Genomic DNA, 27,991 nt, shown 5'->3' with positions numbered 1-27,991 from the left:
AAGCATAGGTTAGTCGCTGGCAAAATATTTAATGGCACTACATGAATAAAACAATTCAGAGAATTTTAAATATTTGACAAAAAAAGGTCAGAAACAAAATCAGCAAACATAACTGACAATTTTTATATATATCAACTTCCATCTTTCCTAATCAGAAAAAAAGGTGTGTTTTTCTTATATATAAAAATCGGTGTAATACCGGTATAATAGAAACGTATATCATCCTGTATTGGAATGAGTATTCAAAATGAAATTGAAGGACAACGATAAGACATAATTTTTATACAAGTTGAATTGCTCTCACGTACATTAGTCTCCAGTTCTGTGGTGATTAATATTGATGCCAAGCGAACATACAAGCAAATATTATTTCACGAAATTCCAGCAAATCACCAATATTTGGCATCCATTATCTAAATGATTATTTTGTTTTCGTGCGTTATGGGTGTTGTTATTATCAATCTGTGTCTATGTGATGTTTATTTGTGTTTATCTGACATGAGTGTAGATTTCGGCCAGTTGGTACTTGGTCATCACATTGATATCTGACACAAATATAAATGACCGGTACGCTAGCAGTGTCATAAGCCCCATTAGAAACGGTTAATAACATTGTGATTAATTTTTGACATTACATCGTGAGAAAAGCGAAAAATTGAACCTACGGTATATCCACCATTCGGTTATTAAATTTACATATTATATATTGTTTGTTTTGTGGTCTCAAAAGTAGAGAATTTCTTGCGATTAAGTCTTAAGAAATATAATGTAAGTTACTTCTTAGTTTTCAAATTAAATGATTCAAAGAATTCACTGTTTGTATTTAAGATAGAAAAATTTAAGTAATTTCTAATATTTTACTCGTTTTTTTTTTTTTTATAAATGTGTAAGCTTGTGAATTTAGGACAACGAATATTTTTATATTTCTAACTTGAAATATTCAATATGGTGTAATTATATATGAGAAACGATTAAATGTCTGAATCTTTAAACGTTACAATTTACATCAAATTATTTTAAAATTTTTAAATACTATAACATCATCACAGTATTTTGTTTTGCAAGTATTTTGACATTAAATATGCTTATAATGTAAATAAAAATTAATACAGAGTCAGTGCAAACAACAAGTGCATATATATATATATTGAAATCGAGAATCCAAATATTTATAATAACAAATCAAAATTTTTAGATGATCAGATACAAATAACTATTCAAAACTAAAGCATTTTCAACATATTTAAAATATACATCATGATTTTTTTTTTTAATCAATGAAACAAGATTTATAATGTGGTACGCGAGACGTGCAATTCGTGTACATGTAAGACTCACTATAGTGACGCTTGATTAAGAAGAATGAAGAGGACAAATCATATATATATAAAATTATAAAGTTGGAGATGCACTGAGAACTAAATATTCCAAAATGTTTTGCCAAATCCGGACACGTTAGTAATGTCTTGGGAAAACAATCCTCGGGTTAAGAATAATTAAACAGTTTGTCTGGATCAGTAAATTTATGTAATGAAACCTTTTTCAACACAAACTTCTGACTATTTTGGGTTGGTGATACTCTCGTGAACTAAAGGTTCACCAATAGGGACATATAGTGGTTATCAAATCTCATTAAAGATCCCAAACGTCCATTGTGGTTAAAAAGCAAAAACCAAAATATATGAAATTGTAAAATTGAGAATGGAAATGGAGAATGTGTCAAAGAGACAACAACCCGACAATAGAACAGACAACAACAGAAGGTCACAAATAGGTCTTCAATGCAGGAGAAACTCCCGCACCTTTTGTTCACATTTGTAAAATTATGAATAGTAATATGTGATATATCTTAAAATAATTTTAGTGAATTGTAAACGTTTCAAATAATGCATAAGAAAAAACGGGTGTCGAAAACAAATACATTTCTGTTACTGTCAGTGAAAATAAAGCAGTTGAATTTATTTTAAAAATACAAGAAAACAAGGAATAATATAACAGTGTAAGCTCCTTGTAAAAAATTCATGTATTTGAGTTGAATGCGGTATAATACGGAATTTTCTGAAGGTTTTCTTAAAAGTAATAACGATAGTGCAACCAATAAAAAATAACTAAAGGAAATTTGCAAAGAAAGGTTTTATGGAAATATTTATATACAAAATAAACCATAATCTTATAAAACCCCATTTCATAAAAAAAAAGACAATTAACATGTTATGTTCGTATAGGTTTGTGGTGTTCCTCAGTATTTAGATTTCTAAGTTGTGTTTTAACAAGAAGTCATCTCATATAACCTCCTTGTTTTTATATACTGTTGTTTGTCTTTTGGTCTTGTTCGTTTTTTGCCATGGGTTGTCAGTTTCTTTTTTGGGTTACGAGTTTGAATTTCCCTTTTGTATCTTTCGTCTCTCTCTCTCTCTCTCTCTCTCTCTCTCTCTCTCTCTCTCTCTCTCTCTCTCTCTCTCTCTCTATATATATATATATATATATATTTTACAAAATTACTGACTGATTGCATTACCCATTTCCTCTGCTTATACAAGTGATAAACACAAGCATACTGTTAATTTACTTTCTTTGGTTCTTTTTTTTTTACCAATTTCATACATTATTCAATCTGTTGGCGTATATAACTCGTAAGTCTAAAATGATGAGGCCATAATAGGTTAAATTAATAGAAATGATATAAATTTGTTTCTATGCATTTTGTCAAAGCTTAGTCGAATTCTGTCTCTCGCATTGTCAATTCTTGTCGCCAGCTTTATTTTCAATTTCTTATGTTTTTAATATCTACCGAAGATCTCTATACACTAAGAATTCCACTTTGTATATATCTAACGTATATTCGTGTCTCTTACGAAATTATTTGTTCTACTTTGTTCAAGTTTATTTCGCTCTATGTCGCAGTTTGCGGACTTTCATTTTCTGACGAAATTGTCCTTTGGAATATTCTCATTTTCTTAACTGTCAAGGATAATTTTATTTGATTTCGGTAATTCCTTGATTCATTTCCGAGGAAAAATACTTGTGAACCATCGATATACATAACGGTAAAACACACGAAATTAGAGAAAAAAAATAGGTTTATACATAATCAACATTTTGAACCCAACGTGTGAATATGAATGTTTCACGAAAGTAAAAATTATCTTTTCACAGACAAGCCTGCGGGTTTCTGATTTCATTGTCCTACACCACACGTGTATTTTATAAATATACTATATTATCTATAAATAATAAATTACTAGTATATAAATACAAAAAAGTGAAGAAGGAACCGCCCCACAACTGAGTTTACTCCTGTTTTATGTGGAGTTCTTGTTTCTTAATCTTTAGTGTTTTGTTTAGTGTTAACTGTTAAGTGTTTGGAGGACTATTTCCTCTTTTTGGACGTGGTGTTGCCTGTTTTTATCAAACTCCTGTTAATTAGTGGCCCCTTGATATCTCAGTCTGTCCCTTTTTATGCTTAGCTGTCGATAAGCTACTTCTATAACTGTCCGGAAACGCTTGGAAAAGATATGTGTTGTATACTCTGTTTATAAATTTCGTAAAACATTTTAGAAAAGGAAATACTAACGCTTCCTCTTTTTCTTTTTTCTTTTGGGTAGTATAAAAAGGTAGACCGAAGCACATTTTGTAAAAGGCACGGAAGAGATTCATATAAAAAATGTGCGAACGATCAAAGCTTTTATATACAGCCCAATAAAATTATAAAAGAAGAAACATTCAAAACTTTTCATGGCAGCCGCTTTATATTCCTTATGCAGAATGAACCAGAGAGAAGTTTGATTTTGCTGTTATGACATTGAAGCAAAACCTTGTTTTATTAAAATGAGTTGTAGATAAAAGGATGAATCAATGTTTTCAATGCATTTTGTGACCTTTTATTTTAATGAGGGGTTCAAACGCAATATAACTGCTTAAAAATGGCTAATATACTTCAAGAGGTATATGACCAGTTTCCATTGACTTTTTTCACATGCACTCGAGCTCTTTTTGAATGGTTTTGCAACCATTAGTATATAATTCTTCTGTCGGGTAATATTTATTAATATTAATGTTTAATTTAGGAATTGCAAAGAACGCGTACTTTTTGATAAAGATGACTAACAAAATGATAAGCGAAATTGCAATTTTTGAAATAGACAAATAACATTTCGTTCTCAAGAAGTTAAAATATAGATTGCACAAAACATACAGAACAGATAGTGTGAAATGTCAGATTTCCTCTGTTCACTTGATTAAATTCTTCCGAGAGGGGCGGGGTATTCATTTCCAAGACAAACAATGCATCATATTCTTGAATTTAGACAGGCCAACTATTAAATAATGATAATAAATGGTAAAGAATTTGGAGAAATGCTCCTCGTGTGAAAACTTGTAGACACTATATATATATCAAAAAAAAAAAAAAAAACGGCAAATGGACATGATGGTATTTCCCCAAAAAAAATGACCTGTTGTTTCTTTAATTCTCATTGACTTTTCTGATCCCTCGAACTATTATTGAAATTACCTTAAATTCAAGATTCTAGTATGTATATACGTTGATCCCAACACCCTTCATAATGATCTGCATCTATATAACTGGAAGTCTGGAATTAATTGCACCACGCATATATATCTTCGTATATTGTATAGCTTCACATTTAAGAAGTGTCATTGAACTATATCTGAAATTAAAGTTTCATATTTAATGTCATTTTCTAAGTGTGGCAACAAACAGAAATATAGTTTAATTTTGTTATTATACATGTCATACATTAATTGCACGGTTGTACGTCAAGAAAATTTATCCATGAACAAACGGACAGACAATATGATTTCTGTATTTCTATAACAACGAAAAATCATTGTCGAATGTACCATAACATAAAAAAAAAATATATCAAATTTGAAGCAGTATTTTTTATAACTACGTGATTCAAAATGTATTTTCATCAATCAATACATTTTTCATAAAAATCATTTTTACTTTTTCCTTAAGTCTTAGACTATATACTGTATGAATATCAAATATGAAAATGATAATAATACTAATGATACTTTTAATAAAACTACTACTAATAAATTATTGAGACGCATTTGAATATAATACTAAATGTGAACAACAACATTACGAGTATTTCAGTTTAACATTGGTGTATATCTTCTATCAATAATAAAAATCGTCAATATTTTTATGTTCTTTCTATAAAAAAAATATATCATCCTGAACATGCATAAAATATTTGCCACTGGACATTTAGCAACCAACGATCAGTCAATCTATATATTTTTTTATGTAATAAAGCAAAGATCTTAAAATAATTAAAACAAACTATATCGGAAGACATTGGATTCAGATGGAAAAAATTGATTTTCTACGTGATGCAACAAACAAACATAAAGTCGAATTTTAAAATATATAAATCATCATACAAAAGTGTTAGAAAGACAAGTCATATATTTGACCCGAGAGAAAATAAAATTAACAGTCACGTTTTTTCCAGGTGTTTTAAACCTTTTCATTCGAACAGAAACCATCTATTATATTGCTCTATGATTCTTCTGTTTTCTCTTTTTGGCATTCTATCTAATTTGTAACTGTCTAATTAGTGTATAATATTAATGGTGTGTCTTGGTGTAAATTTGTTAGTTGTCAAGGGGAGAGTAAAGTCACCCATCACTATCCCTGTCTGACGGAGGACAAGATTTTTTGTGACAACAACTACTTATCATTTCGGGTTTCTTGGTCAGTATACACTATTGTTTAATAGTGAGTTATCATATAAAAATACATAAAAATGTTGTATAATTTGTACTTCAATATGTAGATGTACTTGTTCTGGGGCATGGTGTCAGCATGGTGTCATTGCATAGTGTCATGTGACACTTTACAAGGCTATACATGTAACATGTGTGTATTTCAAAATGTTTAAGTAAGACTGGAATTATTCAAATTAGTTTAGGAATCTTAGTAAGGCATGTAAGACATGCATAATGGGAAGTGCATATCATTTTAAAAAATAAGTGGTATATATATACATTCATAAAGCATAATGATATTTAATAAATGTGGCTAGTGTTATATGTCCTTCTTGTTCATAAAACTTTTCATTGGTTTAGGTTAAAATACATTCTTGGCTATCAATTATTGGGCTTTGAGCATTCCTGAAGGTAAATTCATGTCAAAATAACGCCGGACATGCAACACTATACAAACAACATTTACTAAACACTACTAAAGAAACTAAAGAGTGACCAACAGAAACCCCACGAAAACTATAGTGAGTAAGATCCGGTATTCAGTCCCTACTTCACTAATTAAGTTCCTTCTCCACTAATTACACCTGTAAAAATATCAACACATTATATATTTACTGATCTAGTTCCTTTGCTGTTTTATTTTTCTTCAATATGTGTTTTTTTTAGACTGTAAAGTAGCAAGTGCTATCCTTTTCATTAGCATGCATGATTGATACATGGTACATTTGTATGCAAAATTTATATATAGTATATACATTTTCCTACAGAAATGGATGTAAACTAATATTGCAACTCCCCTTATCAAAGCTGACCTGCTGACCTGAGACAATCTCAAGTTGACTATTCTTTTTAAACCCGGGACCTTTTGCCTTTGATATGACGTGTGTTGAATCTGCGGTATCATGCATCCGTTTGCGTGTATTTTAACTGAATAAATCATTTTGCATATGAATATATAACGAGACGTGAGATATATTACCATGAGACAGCAACCTAACGGTAAATGACATCTACAGTTTTAACATATACAGCTCTCAGCAATACACTTAATATCAAATAAACTCTGAATATTTCACATACAGAAAATGATACTAGTATAGTACTTTTTCTTTTTTAATGCCAGGAATCTGACCGGTCCATGGATGTTGCTCTGTTTCATGTTGTTTATCCTAAAATTCACTGTAGATAAATCCAATTTTCGAACTTCTCTATATATATTGATTTCATTCACAGCTTGTTTAGTCTAAGTACAATTTAAATATGATTAGAAAAAACATGCATGCTTGGTGTCCGTCGGTGACACAGCAACCAAACGAAACAAAAAGCGAAAGACATCTATAGAGGTCAGTAAACAGTCTTCCCCCAAAGATATAGTCGGTGCCTGTATTCAAAAAGAACTTAAAAACTCAATTTTTTCGACAAGCATTTTTAATCCCTTAAATTCGTTTATGTGATACATTGTGCCATAGACGTTAGCCTGCTTTTGATTTATCGAACCTTTCTTTTAACTCTGACAAAAAAACTGACAAGTTAAACCGCGCCAAAAAAAAATGTGGCTGTCCAAATTCAGGGACGTTGTCAGTGGTTATCTTTTGTCATATCTAAATGATTGTTTCGGTTATTTGGAGAATGATATTGTAATCGATTGCAGTTTTGTGATGATTTCTATTGCTCTTATAGATTTGGGACGATCAATTTATACATTGATATATTGCGTGGACATCATCCGTCTATTGAAGAAAGACAGTGTTGGCCTATATATATATAAATATATAGCTTTTGATTTAGTGTCATTAAGCTGTTTCATCGACGAATATCCCACATATGACTTCTGCATAAGAATATGTAAAGATGTGGTATAAAAAAGAAGATGTGGTATGATTGCCAATGAGACAACTATCCACAAAAGACCAAAATGACACAGACATTAACAACTATAGGTATGATTGTCGATGAAACAACTATCCACCAAAGTTCAAATAAAGTGGATGTAAGCAATAATATGTGTATACACTTTATACTATTTCAACATTTGAGTCTTCATGTTTAAAATAATACAAATGTGCATAAATATTGACATATATATCATGAGGAATTATACATTGGTTTCCAAGAATATCACATGCCAGATTATTGTTTAATGGGTTTATCTATTAAGACTTGATTCTACATGTTAAGATAAGTAATTTACATGACACATCTTAATCAGGCTATTTAGGATGGTCATCTCGAATAATGTAAAATCAAATTTACTGCAATATAGATCGGCATGCCATCTGACTCCAACATTTCAAATTAAATAGTGATAATCGTTTATAAGTTGATAAGATGAGCTAGAATCAATGTGATGCCTATTTCAATTTAAGACAAAATTCTGACATGCTTAAAGTATTGAAGCAGGTTAAGATGTCAAATACAATTTGTTTTATTTATTTTACTATAAAATAATTCCCCAAAAAGTATCTATCTTTTCTGGAATATATATATTTTTTTATTTTGGATAACAATTTCTAAGTTTATATGTGTATATAAATATAGAGTTGTCATGCATGTACCCACAACAAATGTGTCTGAGTATACGTTTCGGTTTTTGTCTCTTGATCTGTTTTGTTTCTTTGGGTTTGGAGTAAGTGTTTGTTTTTTATGTGTATTTCCTGATATATTTTTTTTACATATTTCGTATTTTAGCATATAACATAGATTTAGAAAACGTTACAATCTTTAGAAAATAGATTAAATTACAAACGTCTCATTTAAAGAAAAAAATGCATGTGCTAATTTTCATGACATTATCCAAGAATGATCAGTATAAGCGAATCAAGTTAATATCTCTTTTATCATTATTCATGAGACTATGTAAGATAAAAACAACCAGTGATAATTTCTTTTATCATTTATTATGTTTTGTGATGCGTCAAACCAATTGTTTATTTTCTCAATAAAACGATAACCCTAGATAAGAGACAGTAACAATTGTTTATCACTCTGATAGTGACTGACTGACTGAAAACATTAAGTCTGTAGTAGAATTGCATGCAATAGGTTTGAAAAGCACTTGTCAACAACAACAAAATGACGACGACAACGATAAAAAGAACCCAACAATTCCATTTAGGAGATAACTGTATTGTATTTTAAGCTCCGACGGCATCAATTGAGGATTTGATGGTCGCAAATTAAGTTTACTGGCGACGCGTTACCGGAGACAGTAAACGGGTATTTGCAACCATCAAATCCCCAATTGATGCCGTCGGAGCTTAAAATACAATATTGTTATCTCCATTCTAATGAAGCTGACTGAAAACAACGTTAAAACATGTATTTAAAGTTTGTCATATGCCGTCTGCGCTTGCGCGTAAGTCCCATAGCATCAATTGTCAATTGATGCCATGTAAATATGTGACGTTATCCAATCAAAATGAACGTTACAAGTTTGTTGCATTAGAATGTTAATTTGAAACGTTATCTATAGGATACAACTATATCATGTATATTTTGAAATTATATATTAAGCGTTGTTTTGAATTTAATAAAAGTTCACGTATTTTAAAAAAAGTTTTTTTGCGCAATATGTTTCCAATATCATTGCTCCTTAAAGCAGGCTGTGGGTATAACTAAAAGTGCCAGAAATGATAAGATAGGGACAGTATGTACAGTTATGGGTCGCCATAATGTAGAAACACAACGTATGTAGTTATGTATATCTATCTGTATGTATTTAGTATTCAGACTTTTAGGTGTCAGTCAAATATCTATCAGGACATGGAGGATGCAGACGAGACAAACTAATAGACAATAATATGTATGGAAGGCGAAGTACCGGTGCCTTTAATGCTCATGCAACTCTCATAGCGACAGTTACCGGAATATCTCCAAAGCATGAACTAATCTAAATACGTTCTCCTCAAACACAGACTATTATTATAGTATTTGTTTCGAATCTCTTTCGTGTTCTATGTTGTGTCGTTTGTAGTATTTGTCTGTTTGTCCTTTACTTTTTTGGACATGGCATTGTCAGTTTATTTTCGATTTATGAGTTTGAATGTCCCTCTTGTATCTTTCACCCCTCTTTTGTTCATTAGATGGAGATCCTTCTCAAACTCGAAGTAGCCTCACATTTATAATTTAAACGTTGAATCTTCGTGTGGGACCAATTCATTCTTTCTTCTAGCTTAGTCAAAGTCTGAAAAAAAAAAATTGAAAGAGATTTGACTTAAATATATATTTAGCATTTAAAGCACATAAATAGAAGAGAACCTGAACATTTCCGCGTCTGTATTACATAATTTATATTCTATTTTAATTTCTTGTCGTACAATATTTCCTTATGTTTGTCGTCTCATTCAATGTACTCTCATTATTTAAGGAGTTTTTTTTAAATAATTTATAAGCTATTCAGTGGTGCCTTTAGTAAAATCTAAAAGAAATCGAACTCTGAACACTAGTATGCTATTATTGCAGGCTTGGTGTTTTTTCTTGCACCTTTTTTTTTAAAAGCTGGATATTAATTTTAGATTTGCTAAAAAAATCTTCAAACTTTTTCTGCATGATTGTATGCTCAATTTATATCTTACTTTGAAAACTGAAATTATTTACAACCAATATATCCTGTACTTTTTTTAAAATATGACTTAGCTGCACTCATGCATGATATTATATAATTTGTTATTTTATAATTTAGTTGCAACAATTTCTTGTGTGTATTATAAAAAAAAATGGCCGATTTTCCTTTTTAATTATATATATATAATGATCTTTCACATTTATCACAATAAAAGTATCATAATATGTGCTCTAACTTTTAACTTTAGTTGAAATTCGTATATCGCTTATTACTATATTACAGAGTAGTGGATAAGATAGTTTTATAAGTCTGTTTTAATTGTTTCAAGTGCATATTTTGATTGCACGGTCATTACAGACGATGAATTAACTGACCAGAGGTACCAGCATGCTCCATTAACTTGTATCAAAGAGTTAATTACTAATTAATGAGGCCGTATATCTTTATCTGATATAAATAAACATAATATAAGTATACCATTACAAAGATAAACAAATAATAATAAACAATAATAACAGGAATTCTGATCTGTGGAAGGCGATAGCAGTGCTGGATAATATCTATCGGCATTGATTGCACAAATTTCGGCACGGACAGACTTATTGCATGACTTTAATAACAATGTGTACTTAAATTATATCATTCTCTTTGATTTCTGTAATTATTTACGACTGTTGTATGTCCAGGAAAGATATAACAACCCTCTGTGTTTTAACTGCACAGAAAAATTGAACTCATAAAGATTCTTCTGATCAGCCGGGCAAATCCAGAAGAGGATACCGATTAAATATTGATTGATACAGCAACAAAATCTATGATACCTGAGTAACTTTTTAATAAATTATTCGTTAACAAGCGCGTGCTTGGTACAAGATGTACAGAAATGACAAAATATTTGATTGAAATTAATACCATCATTTTAAGGATAAGATTTCATGTTTTAAATTCATATCATAAGTAATGGTTAGGGGACAGGTATAAATAACCTTTAATATCCATCAACTGTGTCAATTAATCCATAATAAACATAACTTTTAATAAAAAAATCGGATTGCTATTCCTCTTCAGAGAGGTTACAATTAAGGGTAAAATAATTTCGAAAAGAAATAATTTCACCAGCGAAAACTTGTATTGGATATATATGGTTTTCTTGGAATTAATAGTTTTGACATACATTTATACCTTTTTGCCTTTATTTTTTTTAATTATTTGTTTCAATCATTATTCTTCTGGTCAAATAGAGAATAAGTTTGCAGATAGCTAGCGTTTCTGTTGTTAAAACCATAGATGATTACATCTATGTTAAATCAAACCATGTACCATGCACAATGTTTCTTTTCTACATTGTTACATGAAAGCTTGTATGAGAAAGAGGTTGGTGTGTGTCTTGGCCTGTAAAATTTGCGGCTTCCTTATTTTGTCAAGAAAATTTGCGTTCAAAGTGTAAACTGATAAAAAAAAAAATTTAATCGTTATTCAATATATACGATCTATGGTAAACTATCAGCAAAAGAAGCAATTTCAATCTAATATTGATTTTATTTTCACGAAATAAAAAAAATTAAATATATCGAAAAATAGTTTAGATACGATTTTGCTAGAGTTCAAAAGACCCTTCGTCGATCCTCAGTGTAATCTAACAAAATTTATCATCACAAAAATGCATTTCAAGCCTCTTTTAACGGAGGTCAGATTTAAAAAAAACAGAAAATAAAGTAATAGGTAAATTAATACCTTTAATTAATTTTGCTTCAAAGTAACTTTGAAATGATATATCATTCATTCACAAAATGACAGTTGAAATAGATGAAATCTAGAGATAAAATTATAATTTTGACAGTGTTGGAAATGCAATCTTCTTAAATTCCTGTTCACAATTATTCATACTTTGTAAAAGAAGTGAAATTTTGACTAGTTGTCACATTTGGGAGATAACGCGTACTTCTTCTCAAAAATCAAACACAACGTAATCATGACTTGCTAACTTTGGGTTTTCTTTTAGCGTGCGATTCTTGATAACTTTAACACTTTTTTTTATATCTTTTTGCTATTCTTAACTTATAAAACTTTATTGATACTTGCATACCAAGTCGTTTTTGATTTGCTGAAATAGTATAGACATTGGAATCCTTGTATCATAGATATAGGAGGATGTGGTATGAGTGCCAATAAGACAACTATCCATCCAAAAAACAATTAATAAAAGTAAACCATCATAGGTCAATGTACGGCCTTCAACACAGAGCCTTGGCTCACACTGAACAACAAGCTATAAAGGGCCCCAAAATTACTAGTGTAAAACCATTCAAACGGGAAAACCACTGACGGTCTAATATATATAAATAGTTATCAAAGGTACCAGGATTATAATTTAATACGCCAGACGCGCGTTTCGTCTACATAAGACTCGTCAGTGACGCTTAGATCAAAATAGTTGTAAAGCCAAAGAAGTACAAAGTTGAAGAGCATTGAGGACCCAAAATTCAAAAAAAAAGCGAGAAACGAGAAACACGTATATATATAAATTACATTAACAAAAGACAACTACTGTTCATCAGAATCATGCCTGTATTTTCTGGAATATTTAAGGTTTACTAAGAAAACATTGTCTTATCAACCTAATTTATTTTTAAGATTTAATAATAATCAAATACAATATTTTCCATAATGCTTTCTTTCAACAGAATGGAAAACTGTCAACCCTAAATTAAATTAAATGTAGGTATGCTCTAACTATAGTTTGCGTATAGTTTGTATTGCACAAGCAGATATCAACCAATGTTTAAGTACGAATGACCATTTTTTAAATGAATAGCAATAATGTTACATGTATATATGAGAGGGAAATGCTGGAACTCTACTTACCCTTCCGGAGCACATTATTTCACCCCGGGTTTTGGCGGTGTTCTTGATTCCCAATCTTTTGTTTTCTTTGTAGTGTTTTTGTGGAATTATTCGTCTTTTTTTGCCTGTCGGTGTTCGGTTTTCTTCGACTTGTGCGTTGACCAATCGACTAATTGATGTATTATAGTCTGTGCAGTTGTGTTTCAAATATATTGCATTCTTGTTAAAGAAATGCGTCTTACAGACTGGTTGTTTTTTGATAAACTTTAAATATATTTTTTAATATATATTTTCAGTCGTAGATTTATATTGCAAAAGATTGTACATTGGACTTTGAAAAATAATTTATTATATTTAGTATTTATAAACGATATGTTGGTTGATCTTGAAAAATGTAATAAGAAAACTGGTGTTTATCACATAGCTAGCTGCTCCCCTGCTCTCGCTGACGATATTTCATGTATTGGCACAACTCCGTTGTGTCTCCAGCGTATGTTAGATATATGTGCTGACTATGCCCATAGATGGAGGTTCTGCTTCAATGCGAAAAAGTCATGCGTAATGCAATTTTCCTTGAATCCACGAGAAGTTCGAGTAACATACGACTGGCATATTGCGAACAGTGTTCTTCCGGTAGCCGAAGAATACACTCACTTAGGCATTGCGCTAAATTCCAAATTCAGATCGACAGAAAGAACATCAAATGCATGTAGAAAAGGCAAGAACTCTTATTTTGCGCTCAACGGTGTTTGCGACAAGTCAACACATCCATGTGTTCTACTTAAACTGTTTAAATCTATAGTGTTACCTACTGTTCTGTATGGTTGTGAAATGTGGACTAGTTTAAAGTCAAACGACATTGCTGCGTTAAATCGTTTTCAGCACTTTATAGTCAAGCGAATTTTGGACTTGAAAACGTCTACGAGATCAGATATGTGCCAAAGTATACTTGGACTTCATACTATTACCTCGTCTATAGAGACTAAGAAGTTATATTTCTTGCAAAAACTGTGTAGTCTTGATGACAACTTCCTAACGAAGAAAATATTTCTTGTGCGTCTGTTTACCTATTTTATTGACAATGAACGCAATCATCATGGATTCATTCCTGATATTATGAACATTTTGTATAAATATAGCCTTCATTCTTATATGCTTGACTTTTTGCGAGAGGGAGTTTTTCCAACGAAGCAATTTTGGAAAGCTATAGTGCAAAATACAGTTGACAAAGTACAAACTGACGAATGGACTCGGCGTTTACATAACGATAATAACTTTTCTCGCTTTAGAAGTATTCACCGATCGGTTAGAGTTCCAGACTTCTGGAAAAGTTCTAAATCATCCAGAGAAATCGTAAACTCCTATTATATTACTAAACTGCTAACCGACATTCCAAATACCACTGGAGGTACATGCGAACTATGTAACACTCAGTTTTTAGATGTATATGTACATGCATGTTGTAGCTGTAGCGGAACTCATTTAATCAGAGATATGTGGTGGGAGTTTATAATTGAAAAATTCCCATTGCATTTATTTGTGGAACTTTATTCATACGACGATGAAGAGTTATATTGCATTCTTTTGGGGAAGCACATAACAACGAACAATATAGACACCGACAGTTTTTATAATCTTTGTCATGTGCACGTTGCACACTGTGTCGCTGCATATAGTAGATTAAGGAGAACAACGATTCGTTAATGTGCCAGTGCATGAACCGTCGTTAGTGAGAGCAATTTTTGTCAAAATTTTCTTCAGTTATATAAATAAGCACAGAACTTTATTTTGTTATTGTACATATTGTCATATTATATTGTGTTATTATCATGTTTTGAAAACTTTTGTAATTTGAGCTGTTTACATATATGATTGTTCATTGAATCTCTTAATAGAGGAAATAAAGATATGAATATGAACAATGATAATTGTTTATTATAATTTTGCATGTTTCCAAATAAAAATTATATAAATGGTCAAGGTTTTAACTATGCACGACCTTATATAAACTGTGAAATAGTAATCATAAAATTTCTAAAAATGTCCGAATATCATAATAAAATAATAACAATTACCACATAAAGATATTTTTTGCAGCTCACACACATACAGATCTACATATTATAGAGACAATCATAGCTCGTAGATTATCCTTTAATTTTCGAGTTTGTCAGAAAAAACAAATAAATAACAATAAGAATGTCAACATGTCTAGTCGAAAGGATCGTTTCTCGTTTGATTAGAAAGTCTTTTACCTGCTACAGGTGTGGTTTATTGTATGTTTAGAACTTTTTTGATGGCCATCTTAGCGGTGGTTCCGTCTTCATTCGTCAATACCACCGTTGAGATTTGTCATTTTTTGTGGTTTCGTGGTCTTGTGGGTCTAAAAAAGATAACAAAATATTGACAAAAAAGAAGTTGGTCTTTTTACTATTATAACTTTCTTTTACAAACAAGTCGATAAAAAACAGAATTAATAATATGCTAAACTTAAACAAGTCATATTGCAAAGATCTCAAGTCCAAAATCTCTGTGGAAGATGAAAAATCCAAGACTGTGCGTAAATAGAACGAATTTGTCAGTCATGTATATAGACATATATAGACATGAAGTTGTCCAAAAACCGTATGCAATTTACTATATAATTTAGAAGTATCAGAAGTGTAGTGATGAAAAAACGTTCACGACTTATTTCATTCCTATTTCGTTATTTTTACATAGAAAATAAACTGGAATATATATATAATATCAAAAACTGATGTATCAACAATCGGATTTCGGAAAAAGCAGTGAAAATGGAAAAAAAATATGTCTCTTTTCTTCTTTATATCTACTTTTTTGTCATCCATGGTACTAGTAAATATAAAATAATGTGAGGTAACGACTTCCCTTGTGAAATACACAAATTGTTAGAAGAAGCCAAAGGAATATCACGATGGAAGAGGGAAAAAAACCAATAAAGAACGAACAATCTTTTTGTCGTTTATAACAAGTTTAAAATGTCTTTCACAGATATACATTGAACCCGGCATCCAACATAAAACTCTAGAGCATTTGGAAGAAGAAAAATCGCACGAGGAAAGCTGTCCATATAATTAATACTATACTTGTCGAAATAAAATCGAATCAAAACAAAACAACTCAACAACAGTCGAGGAAAAATCATGTCTAAAATAATTGCAACAAAAATGTCCCCTCAGATGCATATTTATTACACGGAAGACGACTACGGCCACTGAAAAGAGGATATACAAAAGGCCACCTAGCCTGGGGTCCTGGCTCCTGATTAGCTCAGTATGATTGGGCCAGGTTTCCAGGCTAACCTAAAGGCCACCAAACATGTAGTATACATTTTATGTTGAAGACAGGTAAACAAATTCTCAATAAAAAAAAAATCACAATTTTTCTTTATTTCAAACAATTGCTATTGCGGTTTCAATGTTAAATGATTTTCCAGTATATATATTGAATAATATAAGCAAAGATTGAAAAACACAATCTTGTTAAGAGTCCATGAAATTTTCGTGTACAAAACTAAGAAAAAAGTCACAAATCCGTCCTATATACATAAATAATATACGAGTTAAATAAATGAGATGGCCGGTTATTCCAATAATACAAAGTAATTTTTAGGCAAAGGTTTGTCTTATGTTGACGACTTTCAACAATGCTTGGCAAAAAAACCCAACTCAGCAATGGAAATAAATTCAGAGTGACAGATTATTTTTATTATGCCCAATTTATGGGCATTATGTTTTCTGGTCTGTGTGTCCGTCCGTCCGTCTGTCCCGCTTCAGGTTAAAGTTTTTGGTCGAGGAATAGATTTTGATGAAATTGAGGTCCAATCAACTTGAAACTTAGTAAACATGTTCCCTAAGATATGATCTTTCTAATTTTAATGCCAAATTAGAGATTTCACTCCATTTTTACGGTCCACTGAACATAGAAAATGATAGTGCGGATGGGGAATCCGTGTACTTGGGACGCATTCTTGTTTTCCATTTTTTAATATTTTTTCATACTTTTTAATTGCCAGCACTGTGGTCTATTTTGAATTTGAGATATCTGTACTCGTGTTAAATTATTTGATAATGATAATATGCATGTATATATATTCAACAATCGTAAAAAGTTCATAGGATCGTACGTCTTGGAAATACTGCAATGTAAAGACATATCTTTTAGAAATATTAAAGAAGAGATAGGGTATATGAAACCATGACTTAGATCCAAAAACATTCGCCTTAATTAGCTAAAATCAGAGGAACAGCGATGTAATGCCTTTCTCCTCCTCGGTGAAAGACACATAAAAGCCATATATCCATAGAAATAGTTTAAGAGGAATTATTTGCTAGATGTCAATAGTGCGTCCGCGTCCTGTGTGATACGAACGCAAAGAAAAATCAACTAACTTCAAACTTTTAAGGTGACGAATTAAAAATTGAACAACGATGCTAATTTGTCCGACAGTCATATTGCGATATACAGTACAATGCAAACATTGGCTGTAGACAGTCAGTGATATCTCACATAAAGATATGTATTTCTGAGTTAATTTGGCATAAAATAATGTATATAAATATTGGGGGAAATATCGGATTGACTGCATACAATTTTCGATTTACGTAGAGCTCAAACGAAAGATCTGAGCTATTATTGCTATTCTTATGTCTTTTACTGAAAAAAATAAAGATATGTGCCACAGTGGTATGATGTCCCATGAACCTGGCAACTATCTACCAAATGAAGTGGATGTTAGAAGGTATAGGCAAACGACCTTCACGGTCCACGAGAAAACTCATACCTTATATTTGGATATGAAAGGCCCCGACATAAAAATATGAAACAATGCAATTGAAAAAGATCATAAAATGGCTTAATTTATAGCAAAACAAGTTGTGATAAACAACTACTAGTATCAGTGACGGGCATGAAAAATTAAATTAAAGGCTCCTGACTTGGAACAGGCACATAAAAAATGCGGAGGGGTTAAATTGAAATTTTGTATGATTGTCAATGAGACAACTGTCCATACAGACCAAATAACCAATTAAGATATGAACGCTAGCAGTTCAACAATGAGCAAAAGTCATATCGTATATGAAAGTCCCATTTATGTAAACAGTATGACAAACTGAAATAATTCAAAAGAAAACCAGCGATCGGCATGAAAAGCAACCAATGACAACTTGGCAAGAAAAAGATTTTTAAACTTATTATTAATTTTGTATTTATTTTCCCCTTATTATCTGAAAGAAAAAACATAAATAATTTACCTGCCAGTTTCAAAAACATTTTTTTTTATAAAGAATTATTTAATACATTTAAAAAAAATCCCACCTCATGCATGGTAGTATAAATGATACCAAAATTTATGGTAAACCATAGGCGGATCCAGGGGGGCTGGGGGCCGTGTCCCCCTTTTCGTGGGAAAATTTGGTTGACTATATAGGGAATCACTGTAGCATGACTGGAGCCCCCCTTCCCCCTTATGAAAAGTTCTGGATCATCCACTGTTAAAACGGGGCAACTTTTCTTTTGCCAAGTTGTTAACATTTTCCTTTCAAACTCTTTTAAAGTTTTCTGGTGTAAGGGAAATAACTCCAAATCGTTACTGGATCAGTTCCTTCCCTTTGCCGGCAGCGGATAATTTATGCTGACGCCATGTTGTTTTGATTTTAACAGCCGAAGCATTCAAAACAGTTACAAAGGAGCAGAAATTAATTATAGAATAATTGTAAGATTTATGAGCATGTAGTACAATATTATTATCCCATAAGTGTACAGTAAAATCATTGATAATGATTTAATTATGTGTTAAATCAAGGCAGATGTCTACGTGGCCACTTTTATTTCCTGGTTGCAGTGGTTCTGTCACATATAAATTTTCAAGATGATTTAGCATTATAAATTTTATTTTCTGACAGCCCTTTCAGTACCGTAATTTGTTTACTGAAACTATCTAAGCTGTCGACCTGTTTCTGTTGTAGACGAAAGGTTTTGTACTGATGTACATGTATGAACAGACCGGTCTATTTATTTTAATATTATTTTATGAAACTGGTCCCCTTAAATCCCAAACTAAATAAAAGTCTGAAGGATGCTTTCTTTAATTTGAAAGGGTCATAACAGCATATTTGAAAGGGACCCTTTAGGATTCAGTGAACATTTTGACCATGCAGAATGAGAAAAGCCTTATAACATGTATAATACCACTGAACCGGGGAACACGAAACACACTAATTTTAAAATGATCTTTATGAACTTATCTGTCTTCTGTAAATCATTGATGAGTTATAAAATACATCGATAATATACTATTATTTTATAATCAATGTTTAAAAGTCACCAATATGTGTTAATATTAAAATTTCAAGTGTTATTCGGTCATTACTAATGTTATTCGGATAATTACAGTGTTATTCGGTCATTCGAGGTACCGCCGCCACTTAACCCTTTAATCCGAGGTTACTCTGACGTCCAACAGGTCCAACAGCTGTTTTGCCAGACAAGCTGGGGCCGTGGGACGTCAGAGCTCATTCCATATAAAAAAGTGGATATTTGCCCGTCCAAAATAGATGCACTGCTTCGTCGCTTCTGGTGGTGACTAACGGCCTTGGAATTAAATAAATCAGGTATCAATTCGGTCTGTGTCGGAGGGAAACATATGTCCATGTTTTAATTTATGCAAGCTTCTTCTCAGTGCTGTATCTTTTTCAAATGTAAGACTAAAGATCAAACATGGTAATATTAGTATATGTTATCAATGAGTCCTAAATGTAATGGTCATTTATGGCATGACGTCATGGTTGGACATCTAACGTCACAGATGTTGAGCTGTCATATTTTCTAGCACACAAAATGCAACATTGAAAAACAACTGGCAGCAAGAGGGTTAAAAAAGCCACCTCGCATGCAGAGACAATTAGCCAAATAATTGTAAATTGTAGGCTACACATACCCACTTCCAGTTTTATAAGAAAATATCATCCGGAATAAAGCGTGAAATAATCATGGAAATTATCGGAAACTGCGGATTTTGTGAATTCAGTGAATTTTTTCGTTAAAAATACATAATTAATATTTGTTAATTTTCAGGTGTATGACTCTTTTTCTTTTCAGTTGGAAAAACTGTAATGTTTAATTTCAGATGTATGACTCTTAGTTTTAATTTTGTTTGATCTTGTATTTGTTTACTTTCAGATATGACAGATTCAAGTTAATTGCTCCAGTCTTTATGTAATGTATAAATCTATTTTTATCATGTGATTGTATTTGCCAAATGATGAAATAATGCAATACAGATTACATCATTTACATAAGCATTATATTGATTGTGTTTCATAAGAATTGTTTATTTAAATATTTAAATGCAGTGTTTGTATGTCCGTCATGTCTGTTTTGTTCCTGTATTGTCTCATTTTGTTTTTATACTATTTTGTTTTGCATCAGTATATAAATGAAAGTATCTTTGGTAATAAACCATTTCTTTGGAATATATAATCAATTGCATAATAATGCAGTTGTAGCAAAATCCACTGACATAAAGTCAAGGCATTGAAATGTTTATCATGTTTATACTGATGCAAGCCAAAAATGATATCTTAAAAGTATATTATGATATTGAACATGTCTTATATTGTATTTGATATTGATGAATATGTCTTGTCTGTTTACTTATAAATTGATATACAATTACCTTAGTATGATATTAATCATGATTTCTTTCCAGCTTTACCTATTTTGAAATTGATTAATTAGAAATATTCACATTGTATTATTTATAATAATTTGTTTTGCTCATTTCTCATATAAATGTTGATATTCCAAGTATTTAATAACATTCTCAAGTTAAGTGAACTTTTAAATATATGATTAATATTTTACATTAACATAATAATTTGTGATAGTTTAAATTAATTGAAAGAAATGGAAAAATTTTATCAACAGATTTTTTTAAACTATTTGCAAGATTTATTTTATAATATAATAATATCCCTCCATAAATTCATTTCAGGTGTTGAATTACATTGAGTATGTACATGGAAGGTGGCATTTCAATGAGGTCCGTGCAATCTTTTCAAGACTTTATCTATTACAAAATGTCGCCATTGAAATCTTCATGGCCAACAGAAGTAAGTGGAAATAAAATAAAGCTTAATAATATTGAATATGTTTTCAAAGCTTTCATTGGTGCAAATTATCAACATAATGGTTTTATAAAATTTTCCATTTAATATAAAACAGGTTTTTGAACGAATATTTTTTTTTTGAGTGTCTGATAACATAGATTTTTATGTTACAACCAATCATTTTTTTAGAGATATTGTCATATATCTTTATTCTCATAAAGCCAATGCATTACATCGGTACAGAGATAACAGATACAACAATAAATATTTACAATATGTACAAAACAAGCGAGAGAGGTTACAAAAGTTACAAGCCAGGAGTACAAACACTAGTATTTATATTTTTTTATAAAAGAACAAAGCTTCTTCAGAACTGGTTTTCTTGTACTTGACATAAGTTCAGAGAAAATCAACTACACTGGCATTACGACAAGTAAATCGCCCGATATTTTGATCCCTTCCCAATCTTCCATTTAGTATAAAAACCCCGTTGCCTTTGCAAAAATTTAACAGCATATTGCCATACCTATTTTGTCCTTTATCCATACTTTCCCTCTTCGTGGGAATAGACAGAGCTTCTAGAGCATTAATAGGGTTTTCGATAAAGTCAGACAAGTTATTATCACCATGTTCATCTTCATTTATAATTACAAAATCATCATCACAACCTGTCCTGGCATTAAAATCCCCTAAGAGGCATATGTAATTTGAAATGTTCGAAAAGCGTAGAAATTCTTGTTCAATCTCATTAACAGCTTCATCTGAGGAATACCTAGTATATTCCGGAGGTATGTAAACGACTCCAAAAACAACGGGTTTATCTAAATTAAATGCTTTACCGTTAACTTGAAACCACATTACATATTTACATTCTGTGTCTATTATTTCTATCATTGTCTTCAAATGTTCTTTGTAGCCAACTGTAATACCACCCGATCTCGTTTTCGTAACTTTTTTCCTGTTTTTCATTTTGAATTCATAACCGGGAAGATTTATCACATCAATGTCATCGGTTTTAGTTTCTACAAGACATACTATTTCATGATTATCTATAATGTCTTTAAATTCTGGATAATTCACGCGAGACTTTATTCCACAGCAGTTCAGGCATAAAATGTTTAGATCACTACCAGCTGAAATATTTTTTCTAGGACTGTTACATGTATCGCTACTGGTTGAAGTCGAAGCATTATAAATGTCTGAATTCGGGAGTGAGAATATATTACTGCTTTTAAAATCATTTTCAATATTCGTTTTTGTATGTTGTCTAGCTGGTGGTTCTCCGTGGCCACTCTAATATTGGTTTGGTTGTGTGTTGTTCGCATGTGTTGATGGAGAAGGTATGGAATCACTGTTTCTGAGATTTCTTCTTATAGGGCTGTTATCTGACTCAGTCCTAGCTCGTTTTGATCTCGGTGGGATTGACGGGCTCTGGTTGGTTGCCTCAATTTTCTGTTGTGTCATTTTTGCCGGTGTTTGAGAATGTGTCTTTATTTTCTCTTCCATGTATAATTTCCCGTTTATAAATAGTTTATCCCGTACCAGGCTTGCCATTTTGCCGTCCTGTTTGGCTTTCTTTAAGATAGGATAAAGCTTTTTCCGCGCTTGTTCAATTTCAAACGGAAACTGCTCTTTAATCCCAAAAGGTTTTCCTCTAAGGTGGTAAGCACTAGAAAGCACCATCTCTAAATCTTTTCTGAACAAAAACCTTGCAACTATTGGCCTCGTTCCATTAAAGCCCTGTTTTCCAAACCGATGGGCATTTCCGAACTCTATTCGATGGTTTATTTTAAGTTCGTTTTGTAAGAAATTTCTAAGTTTTTCTTCAACATGCTCATCCTTCTGGTATTGTTGACCAGAAAATATCAGATTATTTTTCATAGAGCGACACTTTAAATCTATCAAACTTTCTTCCATTTTTTGAATAACGTTAGATTGATCAGTGACTTTTGCGGTGTTTGATTTTTTCACTTCCGATCCTATTTTTTCCATTTCCAATTTCAGCTCTTGAATTTCCTGTTTATTCCCGGTACATTGGTTGATAACGTCATCCACCACTGTGCTTAAACCTACAAAACTGTTCTCAGTCTGTTCGTTTCTTTCATTTATAGTTTTGACCGCGTTCTCTATTTCTTCTAGCTTGAAGGTAATTCGTTCTATTTGGTCAAATTTCCTCTCAATTTTACCCATTCTTTCCTCCATTTTTGTAAGTGTCTTTAATATTTCTACAAGAACGGTAGGTTCTGCAATTGTAGCTTCTTCATTTGAGCTATCGGAATTCATTATTTTGTTTCCAATTTAGGAAATAAGAAAAAAAAAAAAAAAAAAAGTTGGCCGTAGTTAGGCTACCATTTTGTTGAACAATAGCGTTACTAAGTGGAACAATCGAGTTCCCCTTTATGACGACGTTATTCGTTGCGTTGTTTTTTCCAACAGTCTAGGCTGAATGAATATTATAAAAATTATGGCTTTGGTGCGGTGTTTGACTGGACCAGTCTTACCTTTTAACTCAGAATGAAATGCTGGTTAAGTTTACATAGTTTTTTCATATGATACTCTCCTTCATACATGTAAGACTTGGATTTTTAACGAGAGCAAATTTCCGTACAGCCTTCTCACAACACATCCGGTAGATCGTTTCTGTGTCCAATGTTTCAGCCTAATTGAAATTGAAAAGTACATGGTAACAAATTGGCCCTCCTCTTTATTTGAGAACCCCCATGTTTATATTCTCTATGGTGACTAACTGTTATTATTTAAACATTTAAGCCAAGTAGTGGTGTGAGACTGAATTTATTCAACCTCAAACTGAATGTCAATATTAAAGGTTTTGTTAAAAAGAAGACAGGACATTTATAATTTACTTTGATGACTTGTTAAATTTTCTATATTTATTTCATTTTAGCTGCTGTTTTGTTTTCCTTTCCTGATCATGCAACTCTTAAGAAAGTTATCAATGCATTACCTCGAGTGGGAGTTGGGGTGAAATATGGTCTTCCTCAAGCCAGGTAAGAATACTTTGTTTTCCAGGACTGTCTTGTTGGTTGAAACAATTTCTACACCTCATATCAAAGGGATTATTTATCATTAACATTTGGATTATACATTTATTTTGCCTTTAAGTATTTTAAATTTAAATTGATAAAATACATCTATAAAATCATCAATATAGTATATGTTGTATGTACAACTTCTGTATAAAAGTATGAAAAAACAAGGAATATTCAAATCTGGTTTGATTGCCAAAGAGACGAACTGAACTATTCACCAAAAATGAAAGATAAATATTTGAACATATCTTATAATGGGTAAGCAATAAAGCGCAAAAGGATCACAAAATTTGAAACAGTCCAAAAGAGAAAATTAAAGGCCTGAATATGATGAAACAATTATGACAACAGCAACCTTGGACGACCACAGACTTACAGGACTCTCAGACTATGACAAAGCATATGAAAAATAAAACAGGGTCAACCAAGGTTGAGAGTGGTCAAACATTTCTGAACTGGAACATTTGTATAACAACACAACAAAACATACTAAAAACCTGTTGGAAAGGGCTTGACTCATTAAAGTGGTTCTTAACACATAAACAAATAACAAACCGTATTCATCATGGTTATGGAAATCTGACTAGCATCTCTGAAACTGTTTTCACTTTGCAAAAAACATAAGTTGAAAAATAAATATTTTACTGTAGTATTATCCTGTATTAACTTGCGTATTAAAACCATATTTTATGATTGTTTTGTAGGAGAATGTCTCTAGCCTCAGGCAAGCAGCTGTTTAAATTGTCCAGTATGATGCAGAAATGGCAACGAAGAGAAATTTCCAATTTTGATTATTTAATGTACCTTAATACTATAGCTGGTTAGTAATGATATAGATGATTCTTACTTTAATATAAAAAAGAAGATGTGGTATGATTGTAAATGAGACAACTATTCTCAAAAGACCAAATGACACAGAAATTAATAACTATAGGTCACTGTATGATCTTCAACAATAAGCAAAGCCCATACCTCATAGTATAGTAAATGTTTCATTCATAGTTTTTCAACAATCAGATATTGGAAAGGTGTTATCATAATAAAGCTGAATGCAAACAAATTTTACCTCCACTCATTATCTAGAAACACAGTTATCGTTCTTTGATTAAAGTTGTCTACATCTAAAGTCTGTAATGTGGACAGTGTGTTTCTTTCAAATGTTTATGTCCCTGCTGTAGCGGAGGGGGCATTTAGTTTTACCCTTGTCTGTTTTCATCAGTCCATATGTAGGTAAAACACAGATCCAAGTTTGAATTTTGTTGGTGTCACTTTTACCTCTTGAGTTATTCCCCTTTACAAATGGAAAAATCAACATTGATGTTCTCTAACTTAAGTTTGCCTCAAATAAATGCTATGAAACTTACTCACACTGCTTATTACCACACTACACAGAACAAGTTTGAATTTGGGTGGTGTAGCTTTTACCTGTCAAGTCTAGAGTTATGCCTCTTTAATAGAAAAATTGTTGAATTTTTCTTTTTTGTTCTCTAACTTAAGTTTGCCTAAACAAAATGTTATGAATCTTACTCATCATGTTTATTATCACAAAACACAGATCAAGTTTTGTTAACTTAAGCACCATTTGTACCATTCTAGAATTATGCCCCTTTACCAATAGAAAAAATATGAAAAAATACTGAATCTTTTGTGTCCGTTCTCTACCTTATGTTTTCCTCAACCAAATGTTATGAAATTTATACACAATGCTAATTAACACAAAACTCAGATCAAGTACGATTTTGATAGTATCACATTTTCAATTCTTGAGTTATGTCCCTTTATAACGTTACGTCCAAGCTGGAGCACCATCTGTGTCTCATTGACACATTTCCCATTTATTTCCATACTCCTTCCCAATTAAAAAAAAATGGATAAAATACTATCAAAATGATTCAATATTTTTCACATTGTTTATGTTATTCTGTTTCTAAAGAAGAGTCACTTAGTAAACCTCTCCTTCCCTCTTGAAATGACTGGTTTATTTTCTATTTACAGGTAGAACATATAATGATTTGAACCAGTATCCAGTTTTTCCCTGGGTAATCGTCAACTATGAATCTGAGGAACTAGATTTAAGTCAACCAAATAATTTTAGAGATTTATCAAAGGTAAAAATGTCAGAATATAAATGAGAATTAAGATAGAGTTAAATACTTTTATAATTTCATAGTTGTTAGCTACAAATATTATAGTTGAACATTAAAGAAATTAGGAATAAAGGAAGAACAATACATAGATTAATCTTTAGTAAATGGATACTTTTACTACTAACAAATGAAGAATGCAATAAACCAAGCTAAAAGCAGTTCATGATTTTACTATAACTAGCCCTTTTTATTATCATTTTGAAATGTTGTACTACTAAAAAAACATAACATGGAGCTAGTATCCTCTTCAAACAGCATACATTAAAAAAAATCAATCACAGCAGCTATTTAGAAAATTAGAAAAAAAAATTGTAAAATTAATTAATTTTTCTATATACATTATTTAAACAGATGTTCAATGAAAACTTAAGTAGTTCCAAAATTTATTGCAGGGAAAAAGTATGCTTACAATGCTTTGAAATTTATCTCAAAAGGGTCTTATCAATGTCTTGAGATGCAAAAAATACTGTTTAATGTTGATATAGCATTTATGTACAATTTTCCAATCATATAACTACATATATTTTATTTTATAGCCTATTGGAGCTTTAAACCCAACCAGAAAAGCTTTCTTTGATGAGCGGTACGAGACGTGGGAACATGATCAGATACCTCCATTCCACTATGGAACCCATTACTCAACGGCAGCCTTTACACTTAATTGGTTAATACGTGTTGTAAGTTCATTTTTTGTCAGTTTATCGGGATATGTTAAAAGAGCTAATGTAATAAATATATAGTAATAGTAAATGAGGAAAAAAATATTCTCTTTGGAAGTAACATTGTTTCAAATTCTATTGTTTTAAGACAAAAATTATATAGTTATATTTGTGTAGAATGAAATAACCTGAACAAATAAGTTTACAAAATCTGCTACTTTTTCCGTCCTGCCCCAATTCATGACATGGAATAAATTCATTGTTTTCTCATTAATATAAAAATGAGGAGATGTGGTATGATTCCTAGTGAGAACTGTCCACCAGATTTCAATTGTAGTGGTAGTATGTAATTATAGGCCATTCTGCAGTATTCAACAATGAGAAAAACCCATACAGTATAGTCTACTATGAAAGTCCCAGACATGAAAAATGTAAACAATTCAAACAAGAAAACTAAAGCCCATTAAATTCAAACTGAATTTGAAGGGTAGAAAGGGACATTCAAATCCCCAACAACCAACGTACTTTCTTGACAAATGTTTTGCTCACATGGAATTGATAAAAAACTGAACAACCCATATCCAAGAATAAAACTTCCCTATCTAGCCTGCCTCATTCAGTTCTCTAAAATAACTCATAGTTGCTATTTTTTTAGCACATTGTTAAATAGTTATCCATATGCAAGTACAACATTATGAAAATATGTAGTGTTAGATTTAAATATAAAGCAGAAGAAAGTCTAATCTGATAAATTAAAGTCAATAAGATCAATTAAAGATATATATATATAAAATTTAATTTTATTTATATTTCTACTAGTGTGAACACAGAAATCTTTTAAGTATATATA

General features: G+C 31.3%; 1 protein-coding gene across 2 annotated transcripts in view; it reads left to right on the top strand.

The window, feature by feature from the left end:
* Positions 1-27,991, top strand: part of LOC143085511 (neurobeachin-like) — a 239,768-nt gene that overhangs the window by 192,072 nt on the left and 19,705 nt on the right. For both annotated transcript variants that reach the window (XR_012981352.1, XM_076261893.1), the window contains exons 42-46: positions 21,171-21,288; positions 24,191-24,293; positions 25,040-25,155; positions 26,331-26,443; positions 27,019-27,159. Coding sequence is in view for 1 of the 2 variants with exons in the window: in XM_076261893.1 (XP_076118008.1) it covers positions 21,171-21,288; positions 24,191-24,293; positions 25,040-25,155; positions 26,331-26,443; positions 27,019-27,159 (591 nt within the window). In the remaining variant the exon portion in view is untranslated. The remainder of the gene's footprint in view (positions 1-21,170; positions 21,289-24,190; positions 24,294-25,039; positions 25,156-26,330; positions 26,444-27,018; positions 27,160-27,991) is intronic.

This window comes from Mytilus galloprovincialis, chromosome 8 (assembly GCF_965363235.1).
Source record: "Mytilus galloprovincialis chromosome 8, xbMytGall1.hap1.1, whole genome shotgun sequence".
Taxonomy (NCBI): Eukaryota; Metazoa; Mollusca; class Bivalvia; order Mytilida; family Mytilidae; genus Mytilus; species Mytilus galloprovincialis.
Note: the sequence above shows the minus strand (reverse complement) of the source record. Positions and strands in the feature narration are given on the sequence as shown.